This window comes from Phyllostomus hastatus, unplaced genomic scaffold (genome assembly GCF_019186645.2).
Source record: "Phyllostomus hastatus isolate PE091 unplaced genomic scaffold, TTU_PhHast_1.1 phas_contig_80, whole genome shotgun sequence".
Classification (NCBI taxonomy): Eukaryota; Metazoa; Chordata; class Mammalia; order Chiroptera; family Phyllostomidae; genus Phyllostomus; species Phyllostomus hastatus.
In genome coordinates, this window is record NW_025333960.1 from 30,450,805 (window position 1) to 30,463,344 (window position 12,540).

Genomic DNA, 12,540 nt, shown 5'->3' on the forward strand with positions numbered 1-12,540 from the left:
ACTTTAAAACTGCCTGTCAAACACGAGGAGGCCCTGGAGGCACTGCCAGCAATTTGCAGTTGGGGTGGGAGGAAGTGGGTGGGAGGAAGCGGGCTGGGCCAGTGGGAGCCAACATCGCCTGCCTGGTGCGTATGCACAGTCTCCTGCCTCCCAGGGAGCATGGAACTCGGCTTTTTGGGTGTTTGCCTTTGAGTTGGTTTTGGTTAGAAGCAGGTGCTGATAGTGAGCTGGGAGAGAGCCCTAACCCAGCAGAGTTTTTAGGTGATGGTTTGGTTCAGCAGGGTCCAGTGGTTCACACCCCTGGCTGCACGGGAGGATCACGTGTGGAACACGTGTGGAACTTGGACAAACACAGGTGGACCCGTGACGTCAAGTGCTGGGGGCGGGCCCAAAGAGGGTGAGAGCTGGGGTTTGAGGCTTCTGAGATCCTGCAGCCCAGCCTGAGAGGCCTGGAGCATGGTCTGCTTGGGATGCTGGCCCCCAAGGTGACCCCAGGACACAGATCCTTTTAGGGGCCAGGAGAGGGGCACCGGAGAGGGCCAGCAGTGAGTCCCCTTGCGATACAGATTCACTAACAGTTGGTAGAATTTTAGGAAGTATAGTAAATTGGGAAGTTTAGTAAGTTGGGTTTTCTTTTAGGAAGTTAACATTGTAAAGACTTTGAAATATTAAATAGAAATGCAGAATTAACATACTGGAAAATACTCTGATTGCTTTAAATAATGCCCAAAAGCATAGTTCTGATTTTAATGAGGCCTCACCTGGGATGCCTGGGACTGCAGGTATAGACACCTATTAGAAGTGCTCTCCCTAACACTAAACATTTCACATTCCATCCCCACAAGTGGCTTTGGACCCGTAATGGTATGGGAGTGTAGAATTTTGGAGTTGGGGGCTGCTCTGGGCTGAGAGCAGAACTCAGGGGAAACACTGATATGTCCTTTCTTGTCTCACACCCTGGAAGCTCATCCGTCTTTTTCACAGCCTTGTTCTTTAAGTTATGGCTCTACTGTCCTTTTTTTGCGAAACCATCTCTAATTACTTAGCCTCATACCAACCCCACCCTTCTCTGTTGGGGTGTTTATGTACGCCAGCCCACCCTGCTTGGGCTTAATTGCTCTCTCAAGCTTCATGCCTCTTGCCTCTGTCACCCCAGGATACAGGCAAGCCATTTGGAAGGGATGCCCTGTGTGTATGCTTTTTGTGCGTCCCTTCCCTAGGCCAGGGGAGGGGCTGCTTCTCCCAGGGTCCCTTGGACCCTTGTCAGTGAGCCCTTGTCACTGAGTCATGATGCCACCCGGGCCCTGTGGGAAGAGCAGGGTTAGACTGAGCCCATGAGATGATCAGACGGTCCGGTCACTGCTGAGCCTGTGGAGTCTGTTTCTGGTTCATTTCACCTCCGGCTCCAGACACCTTGGGAAGGCTGTGCGCTTCCTCTGGCGCTTCACTGGATGTAAGTCCTGAAAGGTCATTATAGAACAGATCATGAAGATGACTATTTTTCTTTGCATAGAGAAATTAGGACTCTGCCAACATTTTTTTAGAAGCTCAAAACCTGCTAATCTACTAAGCCTTTCTTCATTCCTTTGCTTTCTCCTTATCTAAAACATGGGGGAACCGTGGAATGGGAGAGCCTGAGAGAGTCTGGGGAGCATCAGTGTAATGGCACCATGACAGCCTCAGTGGTACTGGGGCCGTTCTGAACTGGTGGTGGGTGAGGGCCCACCTCTAACATTCAGAATGGAAGTCTGGGATTTAAACTCTGCTGCTGATAGGAAGGTGAAGGAATAGTCCAGAAATAAATCAGTCCCATGAATGGCAGTTGATGGGAGAAGAGGACTCCAAGAGCTTCCTGCATAATGTCCTGGTGGGAAGGGGGATCAGGAAGAACCATCCTAGTGGTTCTGTTTTAGGGGTCCTGGTAGAGACCCCTCTGTCTTCTGAGAGTTGCTGATTAAACTTGCAAGTATTAAAGAGAAGACCACAGGCCTGCTTTATTTTAAAAATTATCTTGGGCACTCTTTTTTTAGGAAACAGGAATCCTGGGGTGTGGAGAGAGTAGTAATTTTTCTAAGAATGCTTCTGAAAATTTGCATTGCAAATACTGCTAGTATCAGCAGGGGACTTGCAACTCTGACACCTTGCTGGAGCTCTTTGTGCTGATCAAATTCTTGTCTTCAGTCTAGAATTGGCAGCTTCTTCTCCTTAATTTTCATGCAGTAATCAGTGCTGAAAGAATACTTCTTTGACAGTTGCCCTTGGGGAGAACTGGGCCTGGGCTTGTTATTTAGGGCAGACAGTTAAGTGGGAGAGAGAATAATAATAATGCAGACTCCAAGGTCTCCATTTAGCTCCAAGAATGTCAACATTATCAACCTCTTTTCAATATTTACTGCGGGCTTTGGTGAAGAGTGGAAATTGGGGGTTAGCAAATCCATTTCTGCGTTAAAAAGAGTAAGTTTTAATGGCCTGATTAAAATAAGATGGAATCCCATCTTTAAGATGAATTAGCCCTTCCCAGAAGATAAGGTTTCAGGGGCAGTAATGGTTCTTCCTTCTCTGGCGATAACGATGATTTAAGAACCCTCAGTGGCTGTCCGAGCCCCCATGTGCTCCAGCTGAAGAAAGCAGTGTCAGCCTTGAGCCAGAAAGAGCCGACTCCATCTGACAGCACAGCAACCCCAGTCTGTGCTCCTAATGCGCCAGCCACGGGGCAATCACCGCCCCGCCCCCGCTGAAGAAAAACACCTTCGTGACCACTGGTAATTGTTTCCAGCAGAAAATTGCTTTTAGGGAGATGATTCTTCTTCAAGTTTTCATAGTCTGTCTACTTTTCTACCCTTTGGGTTGAAATAAATAGGAGTTATTTTTAGTCACGTTGCCAAGTAGTGAAATATCTGATGTTATGCAGTGGCTGTGGAATAGGCTTCCCTTCTGGTGGCCATGGCAAAAAGAGAATCGGGTGAAGAGTAGGCAAGTGTGATTGATGAGAAGTCTAGCGATCTGTTGCACGGGCACAATGGCAGTGGTTAGGGACACCACCCTGAGGTCCTGAAGCAGGCGAAGGGAGTGGGTTCTGGGGCCTCCTCGCACACGGAAAAGGGGCCCGTGTGAGGAGGTGAGATGTCCGTCAGCCTGATGGCAGCCGTTGACTCACTGTGTGCATGTGCGTATCAAATCACCCTGCGGTGGGCCTTCCATACCTGCAATTGTTATTTAAAAATGTTTGAGAAAGTTTATGAAAGGAGAGAGAGAATGGTAAGGTAGGTGAATCGTACCTAATGTAGACAATTAGTGAACCTGGGTAAAATGTGTATGGAGAAAAAAGACTTCTGATACTATTCCGGCAACTTTTTTGTAACTTCAGAATTATCACAAAACTAAAAGTCATCCCCAAATGGAAAAATAAAACTAGCTGGAAGGGGCTGTAGAAAGACAAACTGAAACACTCAGACTTTACAGGGAGGACTTTTTGTTTGGTAGGAACTGTAGGGTCAAACATGCAAGTGGATACTTAGTTTACAAACGAGAGCCTTGTCTGGTATTGTAGAAAGGGCTAATTTGTAATAAAATGTGATATACCTATAGTTATAACAGTGCTTTAAAAAAAACGAAACAACCCACATTGCATTAAAAATCCTTGGGTCTAAACGGGATAGCTCTGTCAGAAGGTGCGGGAGCCCCTGCCCCGCTGAGCCCCAGTGCAGAGTGCGGTGAGCTGTGACTTCACTGCGATGATGCCCAGTGAGGAGGACGGGTGGGGGCTCGTTCAAGACCACACAGGGCAGCCGTGTTAAGAGCTCTTTGTTTAGAAAGGCAGATGTCTCTGCCAGGAAGGAATTACCTTCAGCTTCTTCCCCGGCATTTTTGGCATCTTTGGCCAAAGGAAAGGACATGAACAAGCAGGCAAATAACTGGTTTGGGATTGTTTTCTTGTTGGTCTCCAATGCATAAGAAATTCTTTCTTTTTTTTTTAAATGCATCTGCCTCTGGGTTGTAGAATGGATGTATCTTTTATATGTAAGGACTTCTATTAAGTGTAAGGTACATGTAACTAATTTACAACTGATAGGCTTAGATGGTAGCAGAAGGTTTCAGAGACCCAGCAGCCCAGAGAGGGTGGGCAAGAAGCTGAAAGGGGGGTCGGCTGGGGACATGTGGAGCCCCGGGCCTCATCCCTGGGCAGAAGTGAGCCAGAAGGTTTGCCCGCTTCAGCTGACAGTTTCAGTGCTTTGGAAAATTCGGTGGTAACGTCTGCCATGGATTAGAAAAAGAGTGGGAATCAAGGTAGGGACACCAGCTATGATCAGCAGTTGCTATAACCCAGAAGAGACCATGGAAGCTGGACCTGAGGCTGTGAGTATGGCAAAACAGGGTAAATAATGCACCAGCTTTCTGGTTGAAGGACTAAGAAGGGGAGCCCCAGGGAACCTAAAAGTGTCAGGGGGATAATGGAGGAGGAGCTCAGGAAAGTGACCTGCGGGAGTTTTTTTTGTGGAGCCTTAGGCTCACTGCACACTGTGCATGTGTGAATCTGACCCTCAACAGCGTACGGAATAACAAGGTGGACTACTGCCCAGGTGCCGGACCAGCCACTGGGTACACATGCAGTTCCGATCCGAAGGGCGCAGCAAGAGCTTCGAAAGCCGGACTGGCATTAGAACCACAGCCCACACAAGGTGTGCAGCTTGAACTGAACCAGGTTCATTGCTGCCTTAAACAGAAATGTCAACATTTTCTGTGATACTTAAATGAAATCCAGAGTCTTATAACACCATCTTCAAAATGTCTAAGATGTAAGCCAGAATTACTTGACGTGCAATAAATGAGGAAAATCTCAACTTCCATGGGAAAAGATAGACAACAGGCCCCAGTGCCAAGGTGACACAGATACTGAGATTTGTCAAACCCTTTAAAACAGCTAGTATAAAAATGCTTTAGGAAGTAGGGGTGACACCATTGCCATAAATGGAAAGATAGTCTCAGCAAAGAAAGATATAGAAGGTATAAAGACAAACCAAATGGAAAATTTAGAAATAAAAAGTATAATAAGCACAATAAAAACTCACTAAATGGTCTCAGTAAAAGATTGGAAATAATAGACCTAAATTCCAATGCACCAATAATGATATTAAATGTTACCAGCCTAGTCACAATAATTAAAGACATGAACACAATGAGCAAACAAAGCAGGACCCGACTGTGTGCTGCCTACAAGAAACCCATGTAATGCTGTGAATAGATACTTTGAAGCAGAAGAGTACACAAATAGATGATTATGCAAACACTGATCAAAAGAAGGCTGCTGTATTAACATTAGAGAAAGTAGACTTCAGAATTAAGAAAATGGAAAGGGATAAAGAAGGACATTATCATGATAAAAGGGTTAAATTCACTCAGAAATGGAAAACCTATATAGAACCTCAAAATACCTAGGTTGAAAACTGAAAGACCTGAAATCAGAAATAGGAAATCCTCAGTGATAGTTGGAGACTTCCACACACTTCCTCTTGGGAACCGGTGGACCTGGCAGGTGAAATCAGCAAGGCTGTGAGGGCACTGACCAGCCATTCCCACCGGGTCTTTAGAGCCCTCCGCCCAACCGCAGTGGTGTGTTGGTAGCGCTCACAGAGACAGACCATGTCCTGGTATCCTAGGTCATACCTGCTTTTAAAAGGATTAAAATGGCATGTTTTCTCACCATAATGGAATTAAACTGTAATTCAATACCAGAGGGGTAACAGGATTATCTCCAAATACTTGGACATTAAACAACATACTTCTAAATAATTCATATGTTGAAGAGAAGTTCTCAGAGGAAATTGGAGAATAGCTTGAACTAAATGAAAATGAAAATATAAAATGCCACAATTTCTGGGATGCGGTTGCAGTAAGGCATGGAGGGAAATTTGTAGCATTACATGCTTAAATTAGAGAGAAAAACTCTAATAATATAAACACCCACCTTAAGAAATTAGGATAGAAAGAGAAAAATAAAGCCAACAAGTACAAGGAAGGAAATAAAAAAGAGTAGAAAATAATGAAATTGAAAACAGACAGACAATAGGGAAAATCAGTGATACAAAAAGAAAATTTTTGAAAAGGAAAATAACAAGCAATGGCGACAAAGAAAAAAAGACACTAATTGCCAACACATGGAGTGAAGAAGGGTTATTATGACAGACTCCACAGACATTCTGTCACAGTAGGAGTGAATAGTAGGGGAATTCTATGGATCAGTCTAAGCACATAAAATGGTACTCTAGTTGAAATGGACCAAGTGCTTAAAAACCACAGATAACCAAAATTAAGTAGATAACCTGACTAGGCCTATTACTATTACTGATATTAACTATGACTATTAAATACATTTAATTTGGAGTTAACCTTCTAAAAAAGGCATTTCCAGGTCCAGATGGTTTCCTGGTGAATTCTACCAAAGACAATAAAGCCAATCTTACACAATGTCTTCCAGAAAACAGAAGCTAGAGGAATACCCCACAGCTCATTTTATGAGGCCAGTATTACCATGATATGAAATGAAACAAAGACAGGACACTATAGACCAATCTCTCTCACGAACCAGGATGCAGAAATCCTCAGCAGAACATTAGCAAGTACAGTAATATCAGAAAGGAACGATGCTCCATGGTCAAGAGGGAATGCAAGGCTGGTACAATATTTGAAATTCATTCTGTGTGACCCACCACATTAATGGTGTGAAGAAAAGGCACATAATATCAGTTGAAATAGAAAAAGCATTTGACAAAATTCAGCATCCATTTAATTTTGTAATTATATATATAAAATTCTTAGCAAACTAGAAATTGTGAAGTAGGGGGACGTCCTCACCTTGACAAAGGACAATGTACAAAACCTACACCTAACATAATTAGTGGGGAAAGACTAAATGCCTTCCCCTAAATATTGAGAACAAGGCAAGGGTGTCCACTCTTAGCACACCTGTTGAATGTTATACCCAAAGTATAATGTTCAGAAGTGTAATAAGACAAAGAGGGAGAAGGGGAAGGGTGGATATAGATAGATTGGGAAAGAAGAAATAAAATTGTTCCTTGTTACAGACAGTGTTCTCATCTATATGGAAAATATCAGGAAATCTACAAAAATAAAACCTAGAAAACTCCTAGAATGAATACATTTAACAAAGTTACAGGATAGAAAGTCAACACACAAAAATCAATTTTATTTCTATATGTTAGTAATAAGCAATTGGGAATGGAAAAGTTTTTAAAATATCATTTCCAGTAGCTCCAAAAATGTGAAATACTTACAAATTTGGCAAAAATCATATACAAGATCTGAAGTTAAAAATGACTAATCACTGATGAAAATAATCAGAAGATCTAAATTCATAGACATAGTAGGTTCATGGTTAGAAGATTCAACATAGGTCAATTCTCCCATAATTTATCTATAGATTTACCATAATACTTCCAGAAAAGATTTTTTTTTGTAGATTTAAGCAAGGTGCTTCCAAAATTTATATGAAAAGGACCAAGGACAAGAATAGCCAAAACAATTTTGAATGGAATGGAAGGAAGGAAGATTTTAGGAATCATGCTACCTGATTTTAAGACTTACAATGAAGTCTTATAATTGAGATAGTGTGGGACTGAAAAAGGAACAGATGGATCAATAGGGCAACATAGAGAATCTAGAAATAGATCCACACAAGCATAGCCAGTGGATTATTTTGGTAAATTTGCAAAAGCAATGATATAAAAAGGGTAGTGTCTTCAACAGATGATGGTAGATCAGGTGGACATCTATATAAATAAAGAACCTCAATCTAAACCTTACAATTTATACAAAAATTTGTTTCAAAATGGATCATGTATCTAAATACTATCAAAATTATAGAAGAAAACAAAGGAGAATATTCTCATGACTTTGGGTTAGGCAGAGAGCCCATTCCCCCACTTTATGTCTTTGAGATTCTTCCAACGTGTGCTCTGTTCAGTAGGTAATTGATGTTTGACTTCCTGGAGATAGTCTTCGTGACCAGCACTAACTGAGCAGTTACTCTGAGTCAGAGATTGTTCTAACTCAGTCCCTACAACACCCCTGAAAAACAGGGACTACAGTACTACAGTGCTATCTCATTTTTGAGATGAGGATGCTGAAGCATGGAAAAATTCATGAAGAACCCCAGAGTAAATTCCACGAGCCACAGAACAACAAAAGCTCTGGGCAGCTTCTCATTAGACCGGCTGTTGCCCACCACTCTGTTCTGACATCTCACCCTTCTCATCCTACTCTAAAACACAAGTCAATAGTATTAGTGGCTCCTGTGACCCAGACCATGTACTTTGTTTGTTTGTTTTTTCCTGTGTCAGTTTTATTCACAAGCCCACATTTAAATTGGTGGGGTTTTTTTGCTGTTGAATAGCAATGTTAACCCACTTGAATCTATTTAGCGCCATCTCGTGTCTGTAGTGGGTTTTACAGAAAGCAGTGCTACAGCACTAGGAACAGAAAGCTCTATTGGGCAAGCTTTTGTTTAGCCAAATATTATCACAAGTCAGTGCGATCAGAAACTTGAATTCCACTGGATGTGAAATTTCTCGTGACCTCCTGCAATGTGATCAGTTAATAGATCTGGGAGGGAAACAGATCATAGAGAGAAAACATAAAAATTCAAGTTAGCTTTTACATCTCACTTTGCCTTCCTTTGTTTTGTAGCAGTGTCTTGGCTTCCTGGGGTTTCTGCAGTCCCAGAGGCCCTGAGAGGTTAGGACGGAGACCTTCATTCACCTTTTCAGCCTGGGCGGGTGGGGGAGGGCTCAGGGGATGCACCTGCCAGAGGCCAAAGAGTCTGTTCGTTTCCCCTGTGCTGTTAGGATGATTTAGAAGATGCTGCTAAAATCTGCCTCCAGATTTGCGTCCTTTTTAATCTAATGTTTTCCAATTACAGTTTACATTCAGTGTTATTCTGTGGTAGTTCCAGGTGCACTGCAGAGTGGTTAGACAATCACATACTTTATAGCGTGCTCCCCCACTCTTCTCAGTACCCACCTTCCACCACAGTGGGGCTCAGATGGGAAAAGGACGGTGGTGCAAAGTCCCCTTCCCTGGACATTTGCCAGCTTGTTTTGGGAGGGAGAGGAGGAAAGAGAGGGGAGAAGGGGAAAATGGGGCAGGATGCGCTGAATTCTCAGAGTGCCTCCCTGAAGAGGAGGTGGGAGGGGTGCACTAGTAAAAAAATTCTAAAAACAAAAAAGGCACCTAGCCTTAACCCATGGCTCAGTTGGTTGGGTGCCATCCTGCAAAGCAAAGGGTCACTGGTTCCCTTCCCAGTCAGGGCACATGCCTGTGTTGTGGGCTCAGTCCTCGGTTGGGGGTTCAGTCCCCGGTTGGGGGCATGCGAGAGGCAACAGATGATGTTTCTCTCGCTCTCTTTCTCTCTGCCTTCCCTCTCTGTAAAAATAACTAAATAAAATCTTTGTAAAAAGCATCTAGTATTTTATATTATGCACTCTTATTTTTTTATGTATTGGCTTATTTTTCTATTATAGAAGTAATAGATGCTCATAGTGGAAAAGGGGAAAACAGGAAAAAAAGAACATATACACAATCATAATGCTTATAAAGTGTGAGTTTTCTTCTATGCAAGAAGATTTTAGTGTTTAATTGAATTATGTGATGTGTATTCATGATTTTCCACATTTTATTTATTTTATTATAGACATTTTACAGGTTAGGAATAGCTTTGGAAAATTACTGTGTATGCTGAGTTCTAGAACTATGATAGGATATTTTGATCAGGATACTTCAGTGAGTATCTTTGCTTCATCCTTGTTCCCCTTTAACGTAGGGTACATCCTTAGGATAGATACCCAAAATCACAGTGACTTGGGCAAGAGCCTGGAGAGGACTTTCAGGCTGTGAGGACAGACCTGGGAAAGGAGCCTGCTTGCCCTGGCTGGAGGTGGACCCTACTGCTTGATAGTGATGGGTTTGGGGCACATTCTCTCACTTCTTGGAGCCTCAGATTTTCCTGTGTCAGGTGGGGGTAATAACATCCACTTCACAGTAGGGCTACTGTGTTAATAACATGGGTGAAGTCCCCTCTCAGAGCATGGGACACAGTAGGCACTAAATATATAGTAACTATTTTAAAAACAATTACATCGCTAAATAATTTTATTACAGGATTTGTACCAATTTCCCCTGCCACCAGTAATATACAAAGTTACTTGTTTAACCTCACTAGCAATTAATAGCCTAATAATTTCTTCAAAAGTTACCTCTGATCATTTAAGTAAAAAAGGCCACCTCAGTGTTGTTTTATGTTGCATTTGTTTTTTATTGCAATGAGGACGGATAGCTTTGCGTGTTATTATAAACCAGCTTGTTGTCTCTTGTGAAATGCTGTGGTTGCTGTGGTTGCCATTTAGGGTTTTCTTATCAGTCCGTCTGAAGTGTTTATATAAGGCATTATTTAAACCTTTGTCACATCTGCTGTCACGGATCCTTGTGTCTAGTATTATCTTTTTATATCCAAGTTTGATTTTCTGTGTGTGTAACATATTTCTCATTCAGATGAGAAAGTGGTCACAATCATGATCCCTTCTTTATGAATGCTCTAGATGAATATTTTATTGAGTCTATGATATCCCCTGCAAAAGCGACGGTATTGTGTATTCATTTCTAGCCATCCTACCTCTTGTTATTTTCATGTCATTAAGTTTTCCTGAAACTCTAGGGCGGTGCTAAATAACCCTGGTGTCAGTGGGCATCACTTTTAAATGCTTCCTGATTTTAATAGGACTGGCTGCATTGCCTCACCATTAAATGGAATATGAACCTGTTACTTCCAAAATACGCTGTTTATTGTGTCAAGGATACATTTAATTATTCTTTTTAAATTTTGAGCTTTTACATATTTAGGAGCATAATTTTTTCAGAATGATTATGTGGTTGTGTTATTTGATCTTTTGTTGGATAAGATAGTAACGGTTTTCTAATATTATTATTTTGTGTTTTACTTTTTCAACCAACACCATTTTATACAGACTGTTTCCAACAACCTCTGTATGAACTTGTGTGTGGGTGTAATGCTAAGAAAAGATGAGAAAAATGCATTCATGTATTGAGAATGGTTAACTTCAGTTATGGGATTAGGAATTCTTTTCACTTTACTAGTCTGTGTTTTCCAGTTTTCTAAAATGTGATGTTCCACTGTTACCATAAAAATGGCAATGCTGTGCCAATTAATTGTGGGTGAAGTGAGATTTAGGAGGTCAGACATGATTTTCAGGGAGCCTGCTTGCTTAGGGTCTGTAACTTCTGTTCATTATCTGGAGTCCAAATTATTTTGATACTAGGGAGCTGAAAAAGTAGTTAATATATTTTTTTAAAAGGCAATAACATGGCTTGGATTATCCTTTTGAATAACGGCAATATGTGGTGACTGTATTTTCTTTATAAATTTAGGACTTTGCATTTGAAAAATAATATTTTTTCATGATTTCTGACATTTTAAAATCTGAAAATCTTTCAAAGAAACTACAAACAATATTTAAATAGATATGCATCTCTTATATAAAGGATTCAGAGGGTATCAGCTCCGGATGGTTCCCCAGCCTCTGGAACCCACCCGACCACAGGTGGGGCAACGAGACAGGTTGTGTTTGGAAGCTTCATCCATCTCCTTGACCCCAGCAGGCGGCCGCAACCCAGACACCGTCTCGTGGGGACCTGTGCCTGTCTAGGACTGCACACAGATATAGAAACGCAAAAACATGCACTTATACATCAAGACACAGAGAAACAGCAATCGCTGGATTCGGTGCCTTAATTGCATCTTCCAGACACCAGGAATAGCCCCTGTTTCTTCTGCTGTGGTCGGCACATTCCTCTCTGAAATGAGATTTTGCTAATTTCAGAGCCCAGGCATTCTCCTCCCATTTGGTTCTTAACATACGATGTACTGAAAGTATGAAAATCTCAACTGACATGATGATCGTTGAAAATTATGTTTACATGTGAAACCATAATGTCTTCTTGCTTCTTTTTCTCCTCTCTCTGTAGCTTTGGGCCAGATTATGTTGTATGTGGATGGGATGAACGGAGTGATAAACCACAATGAAACCATTCAGTGGCTGTACACTCTCATTGGGTCAAAGGTAAGAGAAGGTTTTACTTGAACATCTCCTTCAGTTTTAGTATCATAGACCTTTCTTTTTGTTAGCCTGTCTGAGATGGTTTTGGAGAAAGAAATCCTTTTTAGCTTGGTTCCAGCCTTGTCATAGGACAAATGAGGACTCCTATTTTATGGATTTAAAAATACACTCAGATTACAAGTGTTTATGACTCTAATGCATTTTGTTTCCCTATTTTAAATGCTTTAGTGGCCTCCAGTTTTGTGTTTAATTGAAAAATTATACCATAGATGTAGTACAGATCTGCTGTATTTCATGTTCATATATGTTTAGTTACTGATGTGCATATCTGTGTGTTGTACAGATACATATGCATGTTCCTATATATAGATGGAAGACTCCGAGGCTGACTTTC

At 41.7% G+C, this 12,540-nt stretch overlaps 1 protein-coding gene across 9 annotated transcripts in view; it reads left to right on the forward strand.

The window, feature by feature from the left end:
* The window catches only part of FHOD3 (formin homology 2 domain containing 3), a 432,675-nt gene that overhangs the window by 241,972 nt on the left and 178,163 nt on the right, over window positions 1-12,540 (forward strand). For all 9 annotated transcript variants that reach the window (XM_045850095.1, XM_045850098.1, XM_045850099.1 and 6 more), the window contains exon 6: window positions 12,055-12,149. In XM_045850095.1, coding sequence (XP_045706051.1) covers window positions 12,055-12,149 — 95 coding nt within the window. The remainder of the gene's footprint in view (window positions 1-12,054; window positions 12,150-12,540) is intronic.